This window comes from Acomys russatus, chromosome 25 (genome assembly GCF_903995435.1).
Source record: "Acomys russatus chromosome 25, mAcoRus1.1, whole genome shotgun sequence".
Taxonomy (NCBI): Eukaryota; Metazoa; Chordata; class Mammalia; order Rodentia; family Muridae; genus Acomys; species Acomys russatus.
Genome location: NC_067161.1, coordinates 16,689,532 through 16,715,335, shown reverse-complemented (window position 1 = coordinate 16,715,335; position 25,804 = coordinate 16,689,532). Strand labels below are relative to the sequence as shown.

Here is a 25,804-nt window from a genome sequence, read left to right as displayed (position 1 = left end):
AGGCCCCAGGTTATAAAGGATGAAGGGAACAGCCCTGTACTCAGAAGGTGGAAGACCAAGACCGTTGTCAGAGTATGGTGTGATGAGTTGAAGGGGGCTTAGGGTGAGTGGGAAGAAGAGGACACATGCTGGGAAAGTTGAGAGAGGATGAGATGGAGAAGAGTATGTGACCATGTGACCATAGCTGGAGACAGAAGAGGAGCATGATGGGAAGGAAGGAAGGCTTCTAGAACATGGACAGTGGCTAAGAAGAAAGGTGAGAAATATTGAGACTGGCTTTGAGGGTTTTCTCCACCCCTTCTTTCAAACCCTCCTACCATCCTGGGCTGGCCTTTACTGGAGTTAGTTTGTAGCTTTTGGAATCATGATGCTGTTCTGGGCTCAGGGATCCAGAGAGAGGTGAGGCGGCAGACAGGGCCGCTCGCCAGCAATGTCCATTCTTTGCATCTTTCTTATTATCAGAACACGAATTTGGTTCAGGGTGGAAAATGAGTTTGTGCAAAATATTTAACTCTCCATTTTACCTTGCAGATGGTGGAGTCACATGACTCACTTGGGGCCAGTAAGATGTAATCTGCAGTTTACGAGATAAGACTTTGCGGAAGAGTGGCTCTTTTCTTCTGTTTTCTTGCAAGGGGGGTAAGGGCACAGTCACCAAGCACCGTGCCCCTGCTACTCTCTGCCTTTCCCTTCTTTATCTGGCTTGTCATATAGATCTGGTACTAGAACCCATCTTGGGATGATTAGCACACAACCCCCAGGCTCTCCACAGGCTGGATGGAGCCTAAGTTTAGGGCTTCCTCCACAAGTCTCAGCCCTGAGTGTCCGCTTGTGTACTTTTTATTCCTTGAGAAAGGCCACACACCTTTCCAGTTAACCCATCAAGTACATCCCTTCTTTTCTTACAGCTTTTTAAAGTACAACATCTCCATCCCTCCCCCCTCCTCTCTCTATCTCTCTCTCTCTCTCTCTCTCTCTCTCTCACACACACACACACACACACACACACACACACACACACACACACGCACGCGCGCACACATGCACACACACACACACACACACACACACACACACAAAGCATTCCTTTCTCCTCAGTGTTAAGCAAAAGTGCCATTAAGGTTAATTTGACAGGGGTGGGGGGCTAGTAGCTCCGGCATTGTAGAAGGAAGAAAGGAAGAGAATGTCAGAGTGAGAGAAAGGAGGGGAGAGGCGAAGGGAAAGAGGATGGCAGGTGCTGTTGTGTTCAATAGCAGAATAGTCCTGGATATTCTAGAGGACAAAGAGGTGTGAGGTGAGTAACTAGAGCTTGGATCACCCATGCTGGACTGTGCACTTCAGAATACCCCAGCTTCCGCGGCAGCTACTGGGTTCTGCTCCCACTCTCAGGCTCCTCCGGCCCCCTTTTCATTCCCTCCTATTCACAGGGTGAGTAGGATGTGCTGATTTCTCTGAAGAGCTGGTGAGTCCCAGAGGTTAGAACAGAGGACACAGATGTTCAGATACCATCTCTCGAACAAGGAAAACAACCATCATATCATGTCAGCTCAGGCCTGACGCTCACATGAAGTGTTGGAGGAGAGTCACAAAGCAGAGAAATGACATTATTATCCTCCACTGTGACCCTGTACATGGCCCTCAGTTGGCAGAGAGGGAAGCAAAGGGGGAATTAGGGACAGGGGACAAACGCTTACTCAAGATTAGCCAGGACAATAGGGCAACCAGGAGCCTCTTCAAAGATGTTGCCCTCCCTCTGTACTCAAAGTGGTGTCTCTTTTCTCAATGCTAAAGCATCATAATGAAGCACATAGGTTGAGTGTAGTTACAAAAATAACAACAATAAAACTGTAGGAATTCTAGTCATTCAAAGCTTAGTATGGACCAATAACATTGCTAATGACCTGCACAATATAGGACTAAGTTAAAGGCATGCTTTGGTTTAATCATTAGATTTGTGACAAAAAAAAAAAAAATCTGCACACCTCTGCATATGTTTCCTCATATGTAAATGAGGTGATTGAAAGTCTTCTTTGAGGTATCTTTCTGCTGAAAAAAAAAAAAAAAAAAAAAAAAAACAACAAAAACAAAAAAAAAAAAAAAAAAAAAAACGAAACAAAATGGTTTTGTGAAGGCAGGAGCCTTTTGGCATGATTTCTCTCTCCCCCGCATATGGCATGATCTAGGATGGAAAAGGGACTCATTTCATACTTCAGAAGTCTCCAGGAAGGAATGGAAGATTGAGGGTGGGAGTGAGTTTGCCATCACTAAAGCAACTGGAGCAGGGGTAAGGCAGGGATGCATCTAAGGAATGAATCGGTGTGTTGGGTAGCAAGCTGCAGCATGTGATCTCTTGGTCCCTTTCAACTTGGGTGAAGTCTCATGGCCAAGCTACTTTGCTATGACATATAAACACACAATTTGACAACCACCTCCGTTACAGCCAAGTGCCTCTGCCACCATCAGAGCTGGGTCTCTTTCCCCTTAGTGGCATGAACTCAGCATGGACCTGAACCATGGGGCTATATTTAAAGCTTGTGGAATTATAATGGGGAGAACACTGTCACATGCTTGTTTGACAGTCAGTATGCACAGTCTGTAAGTAGGAGGAGATGGAGATGAAGGGGCTTGGTCACCCTTTAGTTCATTCGGTGGATGTGTATACAGAATTAGCAACCAGGAGGGAAAATCTCCAGCTCTTCAGTGGTCTCTCCTGCTAACCACCTGGGCTTCACAGGGTATGTGTGGCATTTGAGCAGAATTTCAAGGTGTAACTCTGTGTGTGTGTGTGTATGTATGTATGTGTGCATACGCATGTGAGTATGTATGCGTGCATGCATATGAATGTCTGTGTGTCTGTGTGTGTGTCTGTGCGTGTGTGTGTCTGTGCATGTGTATGTGTGTGTTTCCATGTGTGTGTGTGTGTCTGTGTGTGTGTCTGTACATGTGTATGTGTGTGTCTGTGTGTGTGTCTGTACATGTGTATGTGTGTGTCTGTGTGTGTGTCTGTACATGTGTATGTGTGTGCACATGCATGTGTGCATATGTGTGAGTATGTGTATGTTCATGCATGTGTGTGTATGTGTGTATGTGGTGAGGGGTAGTTAAACTATGCTGAAATTCCTTCAGCATATTTAGAGAGTATCTTTCTGCCCGTGTAGAAGCTGACCAGTCTCCTGAACAGGACACTGAGACTGGGCGAAAGAGAGAGACTTTGTTTGATAAAAAACAAAAAGGGCTTTCTGTGGCATTGACCACAGACATTGACCATAGGAAGTCTCAGGGGCCAGGTAGCTCGGTTGGCCCTGTAGCTGCTGGGCAGAGCACAGCACATTCTCGGTTTCAATGTGTGAGACTGAAGAGGACTTACCAAAAACCGAGCGCCGTCAATATGGAACTTCTTCACCGCCTTCTCACAGTCCCTGTAGTTCAGCTGCACAGAGAAGGACAAGGTGCCATCAGCGGGTCCTTTCCTTTGCCTCCCCCTGAGCTTAGCAATTTGTGGTACTTGTGGCTAGCCAGCCCCTTCCTGATCCTTTGTCTAACAGAGGGGCCAAGTACCCACCTCAGCCAGACTTTCACTACCCCCTTGGCACTGTCTGAAATGGAGAAATTGTGCATTCTAGTCCATGGCACCAGAACCTCTGGGAAAACACTGTCTTCAAAGCCAAAGAAGGGTGGCCACACGGTAGGCAGGAGAGCAGGTAAAAAAAACAAAAACAAAAACAAAAAAAACAAACAAACAACAACAACAACAACAACAACAAAATGACAGCAAAAGAAACCAAACACCAGTCCCTGTCTTATGGCTTCCCAAAATAGATGACCACTTCAGTCATTTATGCCTGGCCTATTTCTAAACACGATGGAGGAATCAACTTGCTGTTCAGTCTTGTTACTGTGACTTTTCCCCCTTAAGGGACCAAAAAAGAACAACAAAAACACTGTCTGGGACTGATATACATGTTCTAAATGTTTTGCCAAGGACCACATGTGCCGAGTCACCCCCATCATATCTAATGTGCAGGTCGTTCTCAGCCCAGCGATGAGCTGGTTAGCAGTGGGTGCCCTGCATGTGGCAGGCCCTGCTCTCACAGCTCCCTTACGGGCCCTCAGAGCTCCCATCTGTAAGTCACTTAATCCTCTAGTTTCCTGGATGACAGATGAGACACAGAAAGCTAAATGACTTGCATAGGTGGAGGGGTGACACATTCGACAACTGAGCTTCAGAGCATGGCTGTAACGTTTCGCTTACATAAGTGCCCACAGTGAGTAACCAGGAGTACAGCCAAACGCTATGCCCAGACAGCATATAGTACATAGGAGATGTTCTTTTGCCTAATATTTTTCTATGTAAGGTAAATTGTTGAAGTCAAATTCTCAGAATAGAGTGATAGAATCAATAGAAATATGTGTTTTTAAGGTCCTGGTTAGTGTTCAAAGCTAACCTATGACTGTTGTGTGCCTCTGTCCTCAATAGCACAAAATTTCACATCTAAAATACCTCCAAGATTGAGGCCTGGGGAATTTAAGATAGGATGTGTTTTTATCTGAGGACCTTAGATTCTTCTCACCAACAGTTCAATCTTCTTCGGAGAAAAATTTAAAATCAATTTCTTATCTTATGGCCAAAATCAATATGTAAAAAGTAAATATAGCTGGGCATGGTGGCAATACGCCTCTAACCTTAGTACCCAGAAGATAAAGGGAGGAGGACAGAAATGCTGTCAATCCAAGACCAAGTCTGGGATACACTCCAAGAACCTGTCTCAATAATAACAATTTTAATATATAGATTCTGTCACCTCATAGTTTAGAAGGGCAGAATGAACATTGCACTTAGGGAGCTGATTTATAGGTCAATGTTGAGGGCAGGTAGTATCTGCCATACCCAGTTGTTCCCTTGACCCACATGCAGTGTGTGCAGCAGGCTCTCGGAACTGTCAGCTTCTTTTAATTCATTTCACTACGATCACTATCAGATGGATTGCTGGTTCTGCAGAATACTGACTTTGACCCTAGACCAAAGCTAGAGCTCCAGTCTTGACCCTAGACAGTTGATGCAGTCTAGTGAGATCTGAGTCTTGGAACCTAAAATCTGTATTTTTAAGAAGCACCTTAAGTAATTTTCATGAGCATCCAAGACTATTAGACACTGTCCAAGCAATTACTCAGCTTTGTAGATGATGGTGACTGGGGCCCAGAGGGAAGAAGGGTCTGGCTTAAGGTCACATAGTGAGGTATGTTTAACAGGGTTAGAACACAAGGCTATGAGCCAGTGACTAGACTGTGTGGTCCAGGAATGCTCTCCTGCCAGGCCTAATCCAACTGGAAAAGTAAGGGACATGCAGACTATGGCCTTAGTTCTCATAGTTGCCATCACAAACACAGGGCAACACACACACATATCTCAGGCAATAGGACACAAAGCCTCCTCAGACTGGCAGAACCTCCACGTCAGGTTCTGGTTAGAAGAGGAAGATAACGCAGAACTCAGTGCCTTACACACATTTCCTTTCACCCCCACCTCCATATCATCTGCTTAGCTACTGTTCATACCTCTGTTTCACTGATTATGTACAGAGAGGTGAAGTAACTAGCATTAAGTCCCCAAGCTAGCTGGTAGCTGGAAAGGGCACACCTCAAACCAAGGTGTGTGACTCCAGAACTGGGTAGAAGTTCCAGTGGCCCAACCCTACTGCTTCTGCAGGTATTACACTTCCGGTCAACCCTTTAAATGGTACACTGTCCACCAAGAGCATCCTTGGACGACTTTGTGGTCATTTCACAGAGTGTTTTCTCTGGGGAACCAATGAGCTCTAATTGGAAGGGTCTCATCCATGTGTGGCAGGAGGTGGTCCCTCTAGGATCGCCCATTTCCCCTCAGCTTCCTCAGTCCTCCACTTGGTTCTTTCCCATCAGAAGATGAGGCCTGTCCTGTTCATCATCATCATCATCACTGCCTGCAATATCAGTGGAACTTGAAGCCAGTCTGCAGGGATGGGGACAACAGAAGCTCATATCTTCCATAAGACCTCTTATGGTATAAGTGCCTTAGGGAAGTTATATGGCTCTGGATATACCTAAACAGACATGTGGTCCCGGTTATCAGAGGGGAAAAAAAAAGGACCCTTGACTATCTCCTCCTAGCCTGGAAGACAGAACAATAGAACTGTGGTCCAGCCTGACTTCTAAATCTGCTGAGGTCGTCCATGTCCCTAACTATCCTGAGGCTCCTGTCTGCCACCTGACCTGCTTTTCAGAATTCTTATAAAGCTCCAGTGAGACTCTGGCCAATAAAGAGATTCTAGCCCTCTTCCAGGATCCTAAACAATGGACGCCATAACACCATTGTTCATCCAACCTTCTGTTCTCCCCTTCAGACCAGCCTGCTCCTACCCCAGGCTCCATCTCTCCCTTTCTAGTAAGTACCCTTTACCACAGAGACCCTCTGCACTTCAGAGCATGTGCTTTAAAGCTAAACAGGCATGACTGCAAGGCAACCCCCATGACATAAGACTCGAGAACTTCTGATCACTTAAACTCCCTGAACTGAGTGTTCAGCTCAGCAAAAATACTGACGTTGTAGCAATGCAACGGTGTCAATGCAGATCATTAATATGGTAACCCTGAACTCCTGTGACAGTGGAGACAGTCTGTAGAGCACTGGGTACACAGCCAGTATGTGTTAGGGGCTTGTTCAGCTCATATCTTTCTCTACAGGACCCGTTGGCAAAGGAGCTCAGTTGACTGCCTGCTCCCAGTAAGGTAGCTAGCTGTAGGTGCAAAGTCCACTGCTCTCTTGTACACCTTCTGTATTCTGTCCATGCTCGCCCTCCAGTCTCTGGCCACCCCACCGAAGGCATGCCAGCCCAACCAGAAGTCCGAGAGTAAAAGACTCACCTTCTTGAAATAATCAGCGAGGCTGTCCGGGTTCCAGGCTAAGACCTCAGAGCGAAAGGGCACATTCTTCAAGGCCATGGCTGCTGTTCAGGGGGACGCTCACAAGCTGAGGAGAGGTACTGCAGCCATGAAATGGAGAAATGGTCCAGATCTCGGTCTCTGAGGTGCCCTTGGCTTTTCTGATTCCCAGCTGCCCTTGACAACACCCTTGTTGAACAGGCGTCTTTTCTGCTGTAGCCAGATTCCAAAAAGCAGCGGCTTCCCCTGTGAACAAATATGGTTCTTCTGAGAAAACGACTCAGCTAGTTTCCTTTACCACTTCCTCTGCTGACTTCTAAATAAGTAAACAAGGAAGGACAGCTCCGGGGACTCACAAAGCAGAGAGAGAGAGAGAGAGAGAGAGAGAGAGAGAGAGAGAGAGAGAGAGAGAGAGAGAAAGAGAACTCCCCACTGGCTCAAACACCCCAGACAAGACAAGTGGGAGAATCAACAAAGGAGACTTAAACTCCAGTGTCTGCTCAAGTTTTTTTTTTTTTCATTAGAATTTTAGACACCCAAAGCTAGACACCCCATTACTGCTTGGCTGGGTCTTTGCAGATAAGACTCTCTTTTGACAGTTCCCTAAACTTATCTATACTTTCATCCACTAGTGAACTGTGAGGGAAGAAAGATGACAGTCCCTCAATATTGTCCAATGTCCTTACCCCGCCCCGCCCCCCCGCCCCAGTTTGTTTTTACTGAAAGCAGAAACACCTGCAGCTGCTTCTTTGTGCTACGATGAGTGGGTCTTTGGTGAGCGAGGCAGCCGGGCAGAGTGAAGAAGGATGCTACAGGGCAGAGGACCAGCTCCATCTCTTATGTGAATGTTGTGTATGGAGAGACAGGCTAGATCATCAGTTTCTGTATCTGCAAGTTAGGAAAACAGAATGGCTATGCACATAAAACTTTGATGCGTTTGATAGGCAAATGTAAAGATAAAAAGTTTAAAGAATTGTTGTTATTGGTGGCACATCACCTTCTGTACACTGTGCTTTCTTGCCTTATATTCCATCTGCTATGGATTCTACCATAGATCTAGCCAGAGAGTATATTGCCTGGAGATAGGAGATGGGGATCTGTTGCTTCCTCCACCAGTTTCAGGCTCTGTACACTTCTCATAGACAGTGAGAGAGACCTGAACTTAAGAGTATGTTTTGGTGCAATAAGGCGACCTGTAAACATAGGTTATCCAGGGTTCCCTATGTATTTGCACATACATGACTGCACATACAGGAATGCACAGACACACAAATGTACATAGCTCTCTGTTCCAATGTTTGAATAATGCACCATTAGTACCTGAGGTGTTCTTCCCAAAGCTTTGTCAACAGTAGCTTTAGTCATGTATGCTTTTCATTTTATATACACCATAGGAAGCCCTGTTGCCTCTAGTAGCAGTCTCATTACTTAGTTAGGAGCATAAAATGAGATACAGATGCAATGCTGGGTCCAGTCCCTGGAAAGTGGTCCATGATGAAGATGTGCAAGAGGCATCCGCCTAGGTAGGTTACATTAAGCACTCAACAACTGCTGATGCTCAATGGACCACTGCCTTGCTGCTCCAAAGCTCCCTTACTAATGAGAGACATTACTTCATCTTTCAGATCAGTGTTGTGGCAGCCATTTGAAAATGGAGAGCAATCACTTTCAAGTAGAGTAAGGATGGAATAAACTGGGCTTTATACAGGGCCTTGTAGAGAGGAGTGGAGTGGTGGGAATTCTGGACCCAGTCAATCAATCAATCAATTAACCAATCAACCAAAGTCTCTCCAATAGAGAACTTCTGTGGGAACAAACATTCCAGATCACCCTTCAGAGTAAAAGCAATAGTGGTGGGGGAGGGGAGGGTTGTTGTCTTTGTACTTTTTAAATATTATTCAAGCAACTCAAGGTAAAACAACAATGACAACAACACAAAAGCAGAAGATGGACTAAAGATGCTGTTAAACACTATACTTCTTTGGGAAAAGCTATCCAATAGAAAGTTGTCAAGATGAACAATCCACTGGGATCGGTAACAAGATAGTCACAGCAGTAGGAGACCAGGACAATGACAATGAAGGTAGTAGATGTGCAAGGCCACAGAAAGCCTCTCCAGTGTGTCAGGTGATGTGATGAGAACTTTACACCAAGCATCCCTTGATTGGTCGAGTTATTACTCCTACAATGACGTCAAAGTGGAGAAGCCACTGGCTTGCTCCCTATTCTGCAGTCTTGTCCAGAGTGTACCTAAGCCCAGAGCCACTGGCCCTTGCCATATGCCTCCTTAAGGTCTGGGATGCTTTGACAATGCCCATAATGAAGTTGGGATTCAAACAAATCTTGTCTGCAGAGCCTGTACAATGTCCTATGTATTCATAAGGGACAGCTTATGGTCTGCAGCATACAAAAGTTAGTGAGTTGTTGATATGAAATGTCTTTCACATTGCATCCCCTGCCCATTGGACTACAGACCCGTACCTCAAATAAAGCAGTAGGCGCACACACACACACACACACACACACACACACACACACAGGCATATATATATATGGAGAGAGGGGGGGGAGGGAGGGAGAGGGAGGGAGGGAGAGAGAGAGAGAGAGAGAGAGAGAGAGAGAGAGAGAGAGAGAGAGAGAGAGCGCAGGCAATCAAAGGGAAGCTTACATCAGGCCTTAGACTTTTCTCTTTATATCCTTGGGTAATTTCCCAATAATTTTAAGTTTTACATCTCCTGTGTCTGGCTGAAGTGTTCTAGAAACTCCTAAGGCAGAAAATCTCTGAAAAAAGGCTCTCAGGAAATCAGAAGTATGTATGTGACCACATGTCAGCTCACTTGTTCCAACTAGGTCTCTTTACCTGGGCTAGTCTTTTCATTCATCCAAGACAGCAGTGGCATCAGGATGACAAGAACTCAGTTCATGTCAAGGTATTGTTCTGTTGGCATGAGCATAAAGCAAAGTAACAGGTGGGGATCAGCTAAGGCCCAGCATTGGACCCAAAGGAGACTCTTGTGATGGGGCAACTGGTCGACCCTGTCTCTCTCAACCTCAACCAGGTAGAGAAACTTAGTGCTTATGAAGAAGCAAGTTGAAGAGTTAGCTAAGCCAATGATTGGTTCCTGGAATCTTTCAGAGCCCACATTTCTTATAAAAAATTGTACAGTTCTTATTTGTAACACATACAGTTCATCTCATATACTTCGAGCCATCTCTCAAGGACTGATAATACCTAGCAGTAACAACACTCTGTGTGTTCCTGTGATACTGTGTCACTTGGGGAATGAAGACAAGGAAAAGAAATTCTATGTTCACTGCTGGTCCAATTATTAAAAATATTCTCCATCTGCTGTTGGTTGAATGTATGGTTATAGAATCTGCAGACAGAAAGGACCAACCACATGTCTCAGGGTTAGGTAAGAACATCACACAGACAGCATTGAGCCAGTACAAGTGGCAGGGGCTCAAAGAATAGGACTTGAGAAGCTGAGGGAAAAAAATCAACTTAAAGTATGTCTGGTAATTAGAACTTAGCCCCAAACAATGGAAATTTATCCCTTCTCCTTCCTCCCTGCCTCCTTCCTCTGAGTATAGATGTACAAGCAGCCACTCACCCCTCTTTCCTTCTACGCACAGCAGAACCACAGGGCAGAGGTGGTTCTTACCTCTGAATGTTATAACGACCTTCTCCTCACTCTACAAAGGCCATAGCCACCTTTTTACTAACTAGTTTATAGATGATAAAAATGATTATTTATTAAAAAGAGGCCATGAAGCTATTGGTCCTTTGTGTGCATGTGGAATAAGAATCCTGGGAAGTTGTCACATCAGGACCAGAGAAGAGGGAAAAGTAGGAACATTGCACATGAGGATATGTCGACCTCCTTAAGGCAGAGGCTAAAGGAAGTTCTTCTCACCACTCTTAGAGGCAGGCAAGAGAGATGGTGCCTATGTGTGGGATCATTCTGGATGCAAAAAAAAAAAAAAAAAAAGGAGTAGAGGGAGCCAATGGAGAAGATCCAGAAAGCTGCAGGACATCTGACACCACATGCTATGGCACAGAAAAAAAAAAGAACACTTTCCCAAAAAGTTCAGGAAACAGGGCCCAGGACCCTGGACCACTGCCACCTGGGGAAGTCCAGTATTCCTTAGAGCTGCAGAATAGGAGATGGTGAAAACGGATTTTCACAGCCCCATTCCAGCCTTTCTCCAGATAATATCCACTCTGACTCCACAGCCACTGAGAGTTCCCCCCCCCCCCCCCGCCCCTCCGCTCCAATCCTGGACATTGTTATCACCTCCCCCATCCATGGATAACACAGGAGGAAAACATGAGTGAGCTGCCCCAGGCAAGGTAAGGACCAGTAACATTTTCCACTTCCTGGTGGCTGACAACTTCATTCTTTCTTTCTTTCTTTCTTTCTTTCTTTCTTTTGTTTTCTTTTTTTTTAAAGTCTTCTCGCTCTGATTCGTTTGCCTTGCTGTTCAGTTGAGGTGCCTCTGAAGTTCAAAGGTGAATGGGAGGAAGTGCTTATTTGGACTTCCTGTCAAGCCTCCTCTTTTTCTCTGTCCTATTTTTCACTTTAGTAACCTGAACTCCGATAATTATGTTACAGAGAGAAACTCCCCAAGTGCCAGGAAGGGTGGGTAGGTGTGGGCATGGGCAAAAGAGGGGAAGGTGAGCTTCTCTACCTAATAGGTGGGAAACTTTTGCTTTCTTCCACAGTCAAGCTGGAAGGTGGCAGAGCTGGGGGAGGAGGACAGAGTACAAGAATAAACAGCAAACAGTTTAATCCTTTAACAACAAGGCCAGACTTAGTCTAGCTTGCTCTCATTATGAAAGGAAGATTTGAGGTTAAAAAAAAAAAAAAAGAGTAGCAAGACTCAGGGATTGGTGTGGGTTTTAAGTGAAGTCGAAGCGCTGAGAAAGTCTACCACCACTTCCCTGCGGCCTCCATGGTTTGGAGAGAAGAAATGGTAGGTGGGACATTATTTACTATACCATGAAACTCTAGCATCCCCTGTATGAGGGGAGAAGGGATCCTGGCGTACCCACTTTACAAATAGAAAGAGAAAGGCACAGGGTGAGAACCTGCTTATTGAAAGCCTCACACAGAGCCAGAGGTAGAGAGAGTATGAGGTCTGATGCTAAGAGGCACGGTTTCCAGGGGTAGAAACCTTACATCTGAGTAACCACACTCACCCAGAACAGGTCTTGCTGGCCACATCCGCCAGGCTTCGAACCCCCTTCGCCCTATGTTTGCACATGCTCTTCTCAAGAGAGGAAGGGAGGGGCAGGCTAAGAGAGTCTGATGCTGCGTTTGTTGTAGGCATGCTTTTTAAAATCTGTTTCAATTAGGGGCTTTTATACCTCTACCTCTCTTCCACCAACCCCCCCAACAATAGGTAGAAGAGTTAGACAGTTAGTGGGGAGAGGGGCAGAAGGACTCTTTACTACTTCCAGCTGAGAAGGGTCACTGGGTTCTTTGAGGGCAGTGTCAATCTCAGTCATCAGGATGTCCAGCAGTCCAGCAAACCAGCAAGCAGCAGACAAACCAGCAGCCTTCCTCCTCCTCAGTCCATCTTCTCGAAGCACTTCTTTCTCTCTCTCTCTCTCTTTCTTCGGGGAGTCCCTTTCTCTCTGGGCTGTGGTATTTCTGTCCTTTCAGAGTCCTCAGAATTAAACTATCTCCGACTGGGAAAGACCATGCCACTACATGAGGCAGTTATCAGCTGCGGATAAATTAAGGCAGCTCCATGTCCCACACTTGGGGTTAAAGCCAAAACATATTTATGTAACATAACTGAGTTTTCAAAAAAACCCAAAACGTCTACTACAGTTTGTCATGCAGCCCAGCCCTTCAAATGTGCACTGCAAGCAGACAGACACAGCTCTGCAATCAGAGAGACAGCACTACAAGCAGAGAGACAGGGCACTGCTAGCAGAGAGACACAGTACTGCAATCAGGGAGATGTAGCACTGCAATCAGAGGGACACAGCACTGCTAGCAGCGAGACATAGCTCTGCTGCATCAGGATGAAGTGGAGGTGAGGTGCTGGAGGAGAAGGAGAAACGGGGTAAAGGAAAAGACCATCAACTTCCAACTTTCCCATTCGGGGCCACAATGAGGCCTGGGCCTTTATATTTCAAGCCTGATTTTGAACATTGTGTTTGCAAATGTGCAAGATCCCTGGATCCTTCTAGTAGGCTATCTTGCTGGTCAGGTTACAGTTGAGTTCTGTTGCAGGTATCCTCAGGGCCCTAAGTGCAAGAACAGGTACACATTACTGTTCAATTTGCCCATGCTATATAAAAAGGAATAAAGGGGACAGCCTTATCTAACTACACAGGCTGCCTGGTGGTGAAGCCCCACCACTGGAGGGTCTGACCTCAAACTCTCTTTAACATCACCCAGTCTTTATATTTTTATTTTGTAGAGCTAGGATTGAATCTAGGATCTTGCACATGCTACATCCCCTGCTCTTCTTGTCTTTAAAGACAGGGAGGGGTTGGGCTGAACCACACAACATCCTTCATGGTGCTTTTGTTGATAAATGAAGCTGTTACTGGTCCATGGTACCCGATATAACATAGAGATGTTTCCAGTTAATTTCCTTTCCCCAGACAATGCTCATTCTTCCATTCTGTGTTAGCATTCCATGATCCTCTCAGTAGCTGATTAATTCTGTCTGCCTCTCTTTAAAGGCAGATAGAAAAAAACCCACAAACAATACTGTAGTGGGGATTTATTCTGCAACGTTCCCATGGAGTGCCATTGGAGGGTGATCAGACAGGTTAGCAGGGAACAGGGATGCTGGTGAAAGCAGAAGGAGCCTTAGTTATAAGATGCTGAGCAACAGGCACACCTTGGGGTCATTCCTAGAGAATACAAATGCCAGGGTACCCTTTGTCCGCTCCCACCTCCCTGTGTTGATGAGTCAGTCATCTCCCTGCCCTGTCTCACCTGTCTCATTTGTGGAATTCCCTATTCCTCACTTGTCCCAGAAAATGATAACTCTATTTGCCTGTAGTGAGAAATCAGGATTCTGCTAGCAGAACATGAGTCAGGCAGGAGAGTGTGTTGAGAATGTGACAGCCACACACTCCGTTCACTGAGCTCAGTCACGGCTATCGCCCAGCTGCTGGGAGAGTCAAGTCTCCTCAAAGCACCTGTCTCGTCCTCCCCTACCAGAAGTGGACTCCTGTTGGTCTTGGGCTAGAGAAATGACACAGGTCCCTGGCTCTAAATGAAACTTGGGATAGGCTAATAAAATCTCCAGGTTCTCTTAAGCAAGCTTCCATCTCTCCAGCCACTTGCCATCATTTTTTCTTGTTACCTACTATCTCCTTTTCCTTTCATGCCACATGTATTTTCTCATTTTAAAAACTGTATTATGTGAAGGAGTACTTTGCCTACACATATGTATATACATGATGTGCATGTCCAGTGCCCATAGAAGCCAGAAGAGGGTGTCATATGCCCTAGAGCTGGGGTTATATGAACTACTACATGGGTGACCGAATCCTAACCCATGTCTTCTGATGAACAACAAGCTCTTCTGACCTTTGAGCCACCTCTCCAGCCCATGTCATATGTACTCTATCACACCCCCACTTCTTTTTTTTAAAGATTTATTTATTTTATTTATTGCATATGAGTGCTTTATCTGCAGAAGAGGGTATCAGATTACATTGTAGATGGTTATGAGCCACCATGTGGTTGCTGGGAATTGAACTCAGGACCTCTGGAAGAGCAGGCGGCGCTCTTAACCACTGAGCCATCTCTCCAGCCCCTCACCCCCACTTCTTTAATACCTCTTTTCTCCCCACACAGTCCCCTACCCATCCCTTGACTGATGAATGGACATTGGTGTCAGGCTGTTTTGCAGGTGTACCCACTCTGTGGTTCAGGAAGTCTTGCCTAGGCAGCTTCAAGCCCAGAATTCCCCAAATGGAAACAACCTCTGACACAGAGGCTGGGGTTTTTTGTTCCTGTTTCGGTGGCTTCCAGGGTAATCTGGGACCACAGGATGGACACAGTTCCCTTCTGTATATCTGAAAGTACAAGTCTCTCAGCCTTAGTTTCCCACAAGGATAGGGAAACCCAAATAACAGTATTGTTATAACAATGTTGGCTTCCTTATGGGTTTGTGAAGACTGTGCAGTTGGGAAGCATGGAACACAGCTGGGCTTGCTGTATATGATGGTCCTTATGGGAAGGCGGGAGCAAAACAAAGGGAGCTGTGTCCAGCGATTAAAATAGAGAGGTGTGATGCTGGTGTGGGCCTTGGGATGGGGAAAGGGGCATGAGCCAGATACAAGTGGCTTCTTCTTCTTCTTCTTCTTCCTCTTCTTCTTCTTCTTCTTCTTCTTCTTCTTCTTCTTCTTCTTCTTCTTCTTTAAAACATGGTATAAGATTAATTGCAGAAGCATGAGGAGAGAAGGAAAAGGGACACCCCAGGGGGACAGAGAGAAAGACAGAGACAGACAGACAGAGAGACAGACAGACAGACAGACAGACAGACACACACACACACACACACACACACACACACAGAGAGAGAGAGAGAGAGAGAGAGAGAGAGAGAGAGAGAGAGAGAGAGAGAGTCAACATGAGTGACTTCTAGATGTTGCTGAAGGCCAGGAAAGGGTGTCTCTCTTAGAACTTAGAGAAAGAAAACCGGCCCTTGATTTACGCTCAAGAAGATGCATCGGATTGTTGACTGAGAACTGTATGGTAATGCATTAATATTGTTGTAAGTCTCTAAGGCAGTAGTTCTCAACCTGTGAGCCATGACCTCTTTAGGCTCACATATTGGATATCCTGCATATCATATATTTACATTAAAATTCACTCCAGTAGCAAGATTACAGTTATGAAGTAGCAACAAAATAATTTTATAGCTGGAGATCACCACAACATGGGGAACACTATGAAAGGGTCACAGCATTAGGAGGGTTGAGAACCACTGCCCTAAGACCATGTAATTTGTAATAGGAGAAACAGGAAACTAATTAATCAACTAACTCAACCCAAAAAGGAATGAAAGAGATCCACCCTGTCTCTGAGGCACTTTACTTACCTCTTCCTCAATCCCCCTAGCTTCTGGATATGCTGGCTTTCTTCTCCGACAACCACCTTCCACAAGCCATATTAGAGCATCCACACTTTGGCCCCTTCGTTGATACCAGCAAGGGAGATAGCCCAATTCCTGCTGGCACTGAGGATTCTGTCCATGCAATCATTCAGCAGAGGAACATCGGGAAACCACTGTCCACATTTGCGGCAGTGGTACTGCCATCGAGTACTCAGACCATTCAGCTACAGGGTGAGCAGTGTGACTTGTGCCACCTTCTGACAGAGACTGAGCTGGCTGGGGATGGTCAGTTAAAGTCTGAGGTGTGTGTGCCTGTGATTCTCTGAGGCTTAAGTGAGGATCTCCTTACAGCAAGAAGAATTTCACTTCTGTCCTTTGTCACAGTTTTAAAACCCACAGCCTGTATAACTTAACCATTTGAGATCAGTCTACTTTAAACTTGGACTAGTGTAATTTCTTTCTGAAATCAGCTGAAAAGATCAGATAGAGATAGATAGATAGATAGATAGATAGATAGATAGATAGATAGATAGATACCATGTAAGCTTAACAAACTAACTCTTTTGCCTGCAGGAGCCACTGGCTGAGGATTGCTGAAAAATGAAGGCTTTTTTAAAAGTTAGAATGATTTGAAATCACCAACAGGAACCCCATGACCGACTTGGACAGTGAGGCATTCAAGATGACACAACTATGACTCATGCTAAGGGTGCTAAGGCTTAGAGCGAAGCTTATGTACATCTGCCTGTTTGCAAGGTGAATGGAGGTAGATTGTGGTTGGTAAAGTCCCTGACTGTGTGGTAGCCATAGAGACGAACTTGTCAGCCACAGTGCTTGTCAGCACACTGGACGTGGGTTGGAAGAAGAAAGGGCAACTTAAGGGATTACTGTGGCACTGCAGTACTGAAGGCACACTCAGGCTAACTGTAGGTGTGTCCTTCAGAACTTTAACCTTCTCCACATGAGACTGTACGACCTAAGACATATGGCATCATTCTAGGCTCTTTGACAGTCACAGCTGTCAGTTCTGCTTCTCATACTAATGTCACTAGATTGTTTACACACAAATGATGTCCATCAGCACAGTGTCCTGCTTATTGCTGAGCCCTGGAAAATGGATCCAAAGGCTTTCGTTAAAGAGACATTGGGTCCTAAAGGATGTCACTTGGCTCCAGTGACAGCCCTAAGCCACTTCTAGCTGTATATGTTCTGTTTGGACCACAGTGCTCCTCTCTGTTCCAGCCAAAGAAAATTCTCTTGAAACCGTGTTCTCTTCACTCTCCGTCTTCTCGACCCATGGGGCTCTTCACACTCTTCACTCGACCCATGGGGCTCTTCACACTCTTCACTCGACCCATGGGGCTCTTCACACTCTTCACTCGACCCATGGGGCTCTTCACACTCTTCACTCCACCCATGGGGCTCTTCACACTCTTCACTTGACCCATGGGGCTATTCACACTCTTCACTCGACCCATGCTATTCACACTCTTCACTCGACCCCATGGGGCTCTTCACACTCTTCACTCGACCCCATGGGGCTGTTCACACTCTTCACTTGACCCAAGGCCTATTCACACTCTTCACTCAGCTAGACTCCTTGCTGGACTCCCAAGAGAGCCCCTGCCATTGTGTCTCTATAACCTTGTTCAAGCCACAAGCTCAGTTCAGCTCACTTGCTCAGTCATTAAACAAATATTTGTTAAACATCTGCTTTGTACCAAAGAATGGGATTCAGGAGTGAACAAGCAGCACTGTTGGTCTAAAAGGGTCTAACAGGTGATAATAATGGTGGTAAGGATAATTAACTAGTATTTACATTTACTTTGTGTCAGGTCTTCTCTCTCTCCATATATATATATATATATGTGTGTGTGTGTGTGTGTGTGTGTGTGTGTGTGTGTGTATGTGTATATGTGTATTCTTTTATAATACTATATACAACTATAGGTTACACTTATATACAATTATATAATAATGATTATATAATACACATATATGTTGTTCACTGTTCTTTACACATGGGTTGGTATCAATAGAGTCAACAAATTGCAAACTGAAAACGTTCAAAAGAGAACTAAATCCATGTTAAATCTATGCAGACTTTTTTTCATTGTCATCCTCTAAGCCGTGTAGTTAATTATTGTTTGCATTGCATTAGATGTTCAAGGCATACAGAGATGATTTGAAGTGCTTGGGAGGATGTACATAGATTGTGTAAAATAAAGATTGTGGTGTACCTAAAGATGGTGAAACAAGGCCCCCCCCAAAAAAGATGCTTCCCACAGTCCCCTAAAGTGCTTCCTAAACAGCAAAATGAGGAGACTGAGATGAGACACAGCAGTCCCATGCCTATGTGACAGACAAGGACAAAGAAGCAAACAGGAGCTCTTGGTCTCTGCGGTGCACTAGCCACCAGCCTGGCCACCTACTCTAAAGAAACAAGAGTGAAATAGAATCCCAGCTTGCTTCTTTGGCAGCACATACCCCATACAGTTAAATATGGCATACGAGGCAGCACATATACATGATGTGTCCACTGGGGCAGAATTCTGCCTGCTATCAATAGGCCAGGGTGCTGTGGCCGGCCATGGAAGCCCCAAAATGTGGCTCCTGCTCTGATACTCAGCAGCTGGGAATCTTTAAGCAAGTTTCCCAGCCTCTCTTGTCTCAGGATATTGATCTACAAAATGTGATTAATATGGGTATCCTCAGGGAGTTTGGGGGAAGGTGGATTAATTCGGGATTGTTTTGGGGGTGCTTAGCATTCAGTAGACATTTGATCTATTAGTGCCCCTGTTTCATGCTCATTAACTGATGGGAGGTGGGAATAGCACGCGGCAAGGAGATAGAAGGCAGGAGGGGCTGGCTTAGGTGGGACTTAGGCTTTGAATGAGTGATATCTAAGGGAGCAAGGAACCCCAACGTGAGATCACTGTGGGAAAAGTATCCAGAGTAACACTAAGGTTTGTTTGAATAGCCCAGGACTAGCAGTGAAGGAAGTAGGAAAGGGTACATAGGGCTGAGGAAGAGAGCGCAGCTTGGGAACCTGCTGAATAACCACAGTATGGACTTGACCATCCGTCCTGAGCATGGGGAGCGCTTGGTGGTTTTGAGTAGGAAGCGATGGCATCTGTTCACATGTGAAAGTCATGCTGACCAGCTGTGTGTGAAGTGAAGACCACAGAGCTGAGGTGAAGGAGGGAGGCCTGTTAGGGGATACTCAGCGAGTGGGCCAGCTCGAGGGTATGAAGGATGGAGGCCCACAGGCGGCACTTCATTCGGAAGTCTCTCTGCCTGGGGAACTCTTGGTTGAATGTCCTCTCTCACTTCCGTGGGTCCTGACTCAGAGGTTTCTGTCCTAGTTTCATTACCAAATGTTGTGACAAAATACTCAGACAGCAACTTACGAGAGAAAGGGCTTATTTTAGTTCACAAAACCAGATTACAGTCCGTCATTAAAGGGAAATCAAGGCACAGGAACAAGCAGCTGCTGACCACACCACTCAGGCGCAAGCACGACTGCGCGCATGCTTCGTCCTCACACAGCTTTCTCCTTTGTACACTGCCCAGTACCCCAAGCTCAGGGAATAGTGCCACCTATGGTGGGTGGGTTGTCCCACCTCAACCAATTAATCAAGATAATTTCCCACAAATAAGCCCACAGGCTAACTTGATTTAGACAGTTCCTCAGGGAGACTGTTCCCAGGTGATTAAATTGTTATCAGCTTGATAATTAAAATGAACTGTTATGATCAGCCTTTCATAATAGGCTCCTTATTCTCCCTTTTCTGGCTTATTTTTTTTTTCTCCTTACCCCGAACTAATTTATACTATATTTTACTAGTTTGATCACTGTCCACATAAGGACCAAGGTGATATGATATGACATAATAGGACGTGATGATGCAATGACATGATAATGTGGCTTTGCCACCTCTGTTCCTTGCTTAATCCCCAAATTCTACAATATCGCAAAGGAGGCGTTCAAGAAGTATTGTAGATTTAATGAACCAACGAATGACTAGCAGAGGGTAGGCAAGAGAGCAGGTGCTGAGACATTGGGACTCAGAGAGGGAAGTCACTGGCCTGAAGCCACAAAGAGTGATCAGCAGAGCCATGCCGGATGCCAGGCCTCCCAGCCGTCACTCTGTACTCCCGCTGTTTCTCCTCGGTGCCTCTTCTGTATTCCCAGGGCTCTCTGTGAGCCCTCTGCTCTGTTGTCACTTTTTCTCCTTGAGCTAGCTATTCTTAACTCTCCTCCCCATTGTCTCCAGAATGTGCTGTCCTGTTTGGCTGAGCTTTCCTCTTTTTCGGCAAACCTGGCCAACTGTGAGGTCTGAAGAGTTACTGCGTCACGCGGAAGAAAAAATGCCAAGGCGGCTAACCTGGGTTTTCTACTCCAGCAGTCCGTGTGGTAAGATGCAAAAGCAGCTGGCAGGGAGGTGATGGGGGCTATAGAATGTGGAGACTCTCCCAGCTGCCGCTGCTGCCGGCCACTGGCGGTAGGCGCCATTTGTTCTGGTACCTATGCAGGAGCAGAGAGACTCAGTAACAGGGTGCTATAGTCCATTTCCCATTGCTGGGTGGCTTATAAAGTCTATATGGCAATGGTGTCTATCTGATGGTGGCCTCTTGCCGCATCAAAACATGCCAAGGGCCTTATTTTGTAAAGCAGAAGAGGGTGGGGGCGGGGCTTTTTTTTTTTTTTTTTTTTTTTTTTTTTTTACAACAGAGGAATTCCGGCAGCAATTCATGAATTGCTAATCCACAGATGTATCAGGCCATTCAAGACCTAAGCTCCCCTCAAAGGTCCCACTTCTCCCATACCACTAGCGTGTGGTTTGAGGATTATGTTTTTCATATATGAAATTTGGGGGTCACATCTAAACGCAGCGTCAGGCTTTCTTCCCATCTGGGTGACGATGGAGAGGTTCTTAAAGCTGGTCACACCACTCCTCCTCCCCTTCCCAAGAAATGGAAGAGGCTGCCTCAGCTCTCCTGCCTGCTGTCCTTCACGCTCTCTCACTTCGCCCCACAGCAAAAGTTCTCTCTTTATTCTGAATGATAGGATGGTAAAGCACTCTTTAGAGTGTTGGTTGTGCACCAGGGCTTTTTGCAAACCCACAGTGCCGCATAGCCCTCACCACAACCAGAACACGGACTCAGTGGCAGCCCTTCGGGTAAGAAATGAAGTTGGGCTCAGTCTTAGTGTCCGAATTTAACTCTGAGCCTTTCTTTACCTGTACACACTCCTCATTCCTTTCTTCCTTCCTTCCTTCCTCCGTTTGCTTTTTTCAACAAGTTTTCAGTTGAACCATACTGCGTTACAAGGCACTTTTCTAAGCACTAGGTTACTGCAATGCACAGGCAGACAAGGTTCCACCCTCAGAGAATTAACTTCCCCTTCAAGCAATGAGAGAAAAGATGATGAGCGCAAAATAACTGTACCATCAAGCTATGAGAAGAAGACTGACTGCTCTGCCAAAGCAAGCACACTGGGGGTTTCTCAGTTGGATGATTGGATGATGGGGACATTGTCTCTCATGCTGATGGGTACCATATACAGCCTGGAGAAAACTCTCCATCAGAAGACTGGGTCTGGGTCAAGAAGGGCCATGGAGTAGGAGAGGGCATCAGGAGGGGGAGGTGGGAATGGCCCAGTTGAAACCCCCAAGTGTTTTAGGTCTCTGGAACTACTTAGCCTCTCATTTTTGCCCCCTTTCCCCAGTACATCTGGCTGAGCACCCTGACAGGTTTTTCTCCCGCTGACACAAAAGGCCAAGGAGGCCTCTTGTAATGACAGCAGAGACACCAGCCACTTCTGCTCCCTGCCACAGCACCTGTAAACTCTCCCAAGAAACACTTGTCCCTAACTCTCTGCTGTTTCAATGCTGTGGGGTAACTGCCCGCCACCTCTGTCCACAGCTTACAGCTAGATTCCTATCTGCTCACCCCCAATGCAGACTGAAAAGTTGGCTAGCTCTGTCACTTACTTCTGAGTACGATTGCACTCAGGGTCCCGGGACTCTGGGAAAGTTCACTTCCTCTTTTGACTTCTCCTCATGCAGGATTCTTTCCAGATATGGTGGTTCTTCAACTTCCTCTCTTGTTTCTTCTAAAAAGCTCGACCTGGGTGGTGGGGGGGGGGGTGGGCATCTGTGGGTTCAGCAAGGTTTAGGGGATCAGGAGCACACAGCCACTGAGTTAAGAACATGCATGCACCGAGTACTCAGAGCCATAGAACCTAGACTCCCTCTGACAGAATGGAGCACACCAGAGCGTGGCTCAGGGATTTCTGCATTTCCTGGAAACCCCTGAGATGTGTGCTTAGAATGGAGTGAGGCCTTGTCCCTCCTTTAGAGCACTGAACAGAGAGAAGGCAGAGGTGTGGGAGGCAGCCAGATGAGCTTAGGAGGCAAAACTGGCCTCATATATTCATCATTTCCATCCCTTTTAGTTGTCTGTGACTTATTTTATTTGACCAACATTATGATTTTTTTTTTCTGTCAACAGAAGTAAAGCAATAACCATTATGGAAACATAATCAAAATACAGGTGAGAAAATCAGTACAATAATAAAATACTGGCATTTCCTTTTATTTCAAAGAGAAATATGTCTGTTTTTAAAATGTATGTGGGGGTGTGTACATGCATGCATGCATGTGCACGCATACCTGCCATCTATAAAGATACTTGTGTAGGCCATAAGAGGGTAGTGAATTTCTTGGACTTGGAGTGACAGACAGCTATGAGCCTCTGATGAGAACCAAGCTTAGGGTCTATGGAAGAACAGCAAACACTTTTAACTGCTGGTCCATCTCTCCAGCCTCAAACTTTCTCGCTTTTCAGATGAGATTATACTTTTTATACAGTTCTTTATGGCCTCTAAAAAACAAAACAAAAAACAAAAAACAAAACAAAAAAACAGCTTTAGACAGCTGTAACAGCATTAGTTTGGGGAGACAACAGTTTTATAAGCCAGCTATGAAAATAAAGCAAAGACATTACCTGATTGGCTACAGCTGAATGTGGTGTGACACAGTGCATACCTATGGTTGGCTAAAGCTCATCTCTGTATGATTGGCTGAAACCTGGCCATCTATTACCAAAAAGTAAATATAAAAAATGCTCTTAGGCTGCAGTTTGTCTACATCACCAAACTATAGTGTAGTTTGTTTATGGGAACTCAGAGAACAGAGGCAGCCTCTAACTAAAGACCTCTGCTTATTTAATTTAGCACCCCTGTGGGGCATTTTTAAATGTTGTTTCATATACCCGACATATTGTGAACAGCTTTTCTCGTGATTGAATGCCATCCCAAAGCATCTTTTTAATGGCTGCTAAGCGTCCTGCGGAATGCAGGTACCAGAATTTATTTCAGCGATTCCCTCTGCTTGGGTCTTTAAGTTGGTTCCAAGGTTTCAACTCAGAAACAAGCCTTCTTTTACCTCAACAGCCCCTCACAGCTGTGGTTATTTCTTCAGGGTTCGTTGCTGGATGCCCACGACCCACTGGATGGAGGATGTGAGCTTTTCAGGTTTTGTTTGCACCTCACCCCATTTGGCTGTTGCCCATTGGTCACGGAAGTATGTCTTGTCACCCTGTGACATTTTCTTCTGTCACACGTCCTTGGGTGCCCATGTAACCTGTCTCCATGGGGATGATGGAGGGTAAGTGTAAGCTAAAATTCCTTCCCCTGGGATGAAATAAACAGCTACCTCCTCCTCTTAAGGTTCCAATGGCAAAGCAAGGTGCAACTCCATCAAAGTTCCTCCTGGAGAACCAATGAGTTTATCAGACTTACATAAGGAACAAGGGCCGAGAGGCCAGGGGCAGGAGCATGGGAGCATGGGTAATCTTAAAGAAGCCATGCTGGAAGATCTGCACCCAGGATGGAGGATGAGTCCCCAGGACTGCAGACATGAAGCTTTCCCCGCTGTTCCTTCCCCAGCCCGTATACTTTAGCCTGTCTCTGAGGTCACATGCGGTTAGGGGAGAATTGCCTACAAGTGATTGGAAGGAGAGTCTGGACACTCAGGTGAGGGTCCTGTGACTCTCCTGCTCCTCTTCCTATAGTTAGTGGACCCAGCTGTGGAGATCTTCTGAAATGGCTAGTCTGATAAAGACGGTGGCAGTTTATCCAGGAGGGTAATCCTTAACAACGGTGAAACCTCAGCGCATGCGTGGCTTATACAAGCCTCTGCAGTATAAATGTCAGTGAAACAAGCAATGCATGATTAAGGAAATGTCATACCCATATGAGTCCTGGCACGGACAGCACAGAGCCTGCCGGCCTGAATTGGAATACTAACCCCAATTTGGGCAAGAGTTTCCTGAACCTTAATTTTCCCAGTTGGGAAACAGAGTCATTATATCACATCCTGGTGGGTGTTGTTAGAAATCAAATGGAATTTGCAGGGGGGGAGGGGCAAATCCAAAGCAAGGGGTAGGTACCAAGTGAGCCTTCAGCACATACCACTTAGGGTTTTCGTGAAATAGGCAATAATTTGAGTTAACATAGCAAACTTTATTTGAGGCCCTTGTGAGGCCCATGAAACTGCCAAGGGTGATTTGTGCCCAGAGCAACAGCTAATCTCAGAGGAAGAGATGCCCGTGTTGGTTAACTTCCTGCAGTGTTTACTGTGTTTTGTGTTTCATAACTCAATGCCTCTTTACATTTCCCGGGAATTTTTATTTGGCTCTCTAGGCTCCATTTCCATAATGCTTGCCCTAGGGAGCCTTCAACATGGCAAAGGGGAAGGCAAGCCAAGGCTCGATCAGCAGGTCGAAGGCTCTCAGCTGGTGATCTTGGGGAAAATTCACAACCCAAGGTCTCACCAAATCCTCTCACTCAGAGCTTGGGTGGGTCCCAGGTGTCTGAAGCCTTAGAAGAATTGCCAGGCAATTCTTATAGAAAGGTGGGCCTAAGACTGTGGGTAGACATCAGAAATGCTGGATCTATCATAAATTGGATATTTGAGGACTTTTAGGATAAAAGGGAACATTGCTGTCAGGCTCAAAGCGATCCCAAGTAGCACATATCATCAGGGTGTGGCAGCTCTTCGTAAACGCGCCCTAGCTTTTACTCCCACACACCCCTGCCTCCTGGAGCCATGTTGGAAACACTCTCCCAGCTCTGGACTTCTGAATGAGTTTTGAATTTTCAGTTGTGTTCTTTGGCTGAAACATTCTGCACTCTTCCCTATGCCAAACACTCTGTTAAACATGACCTTATTCTTAATGACTACTGCTAAATATTTCAAACGTCATAAAAGATGATAACCAGCAATGCACATCCATCTCTGTCTTAGCTAAGGTAATAATATTCTGCCCACATTTGCTTCATATCTCTTTGTTGTAAGAAATAAAACTTTATAGATGTGGTAGAATGTTTTTTTTTATATTCTAGACAAAAAAATTTTGCTACACATTAGTGGCCCTTCATCATCTCTTGTTTTTATTCATTTTCTATGAATGTAAATATTCATAAAGCATATTTATAGTAATGTTTGCTTATGCCTTTTCTCTGTGGTTAAAAGACACAGTATGAAATCTGTGTCCATCACAAATGTGTGTATACACCATACTGTTAGCCTTGGGCACTTTGCTGTATGGTGGATCTCTAGGAGACGTTCTCCTCAGTGTTGAGATTCCATGACCGTTGGATAGCAATTCACTCCCCTGCAGCTCCAGGCAACTGCCCATTTCAGGGTTTGTTCCTATGAATTTGATCATCTTAGAAAACTCATCTATGTGAAACTATTCAGTATCTATCTTTCTAAAA

The 25,804-nt window shown here is 45.5% G+C and overlaps 1 protein-coding gene across 1 annotated transcript in view; it reads right to left on the bottom strand.

Moving 5' to 3' along the window:
- The window catches only part of Lcp2 (lymphocyte cytosolic protein 2), a 44,335-nt gene extending 37,087 nt beyond the window's left edge, over positions 1-7,248 (bottom strand). The window contains exons 1-2 of the mRNA XM_051167331.1: positions 6,901-7,248; positions 3,368-3,430 (exon numbers count right to left, since the gene is read on the bottom strand). Coding sequence (XP_051023288.1) covers positions 3,368-3,430; positions 6,901-6,978 — 141 coding nt within the window. The 5' untranslated portion in view covers positions 6,979-7,248. The remainder of the gene's footprint in view (positions 1-3,367; positions 3,431-6,900) is intronic.
- Positions 7,249-25,804: the final 18,556 nt, after the last annotated feature.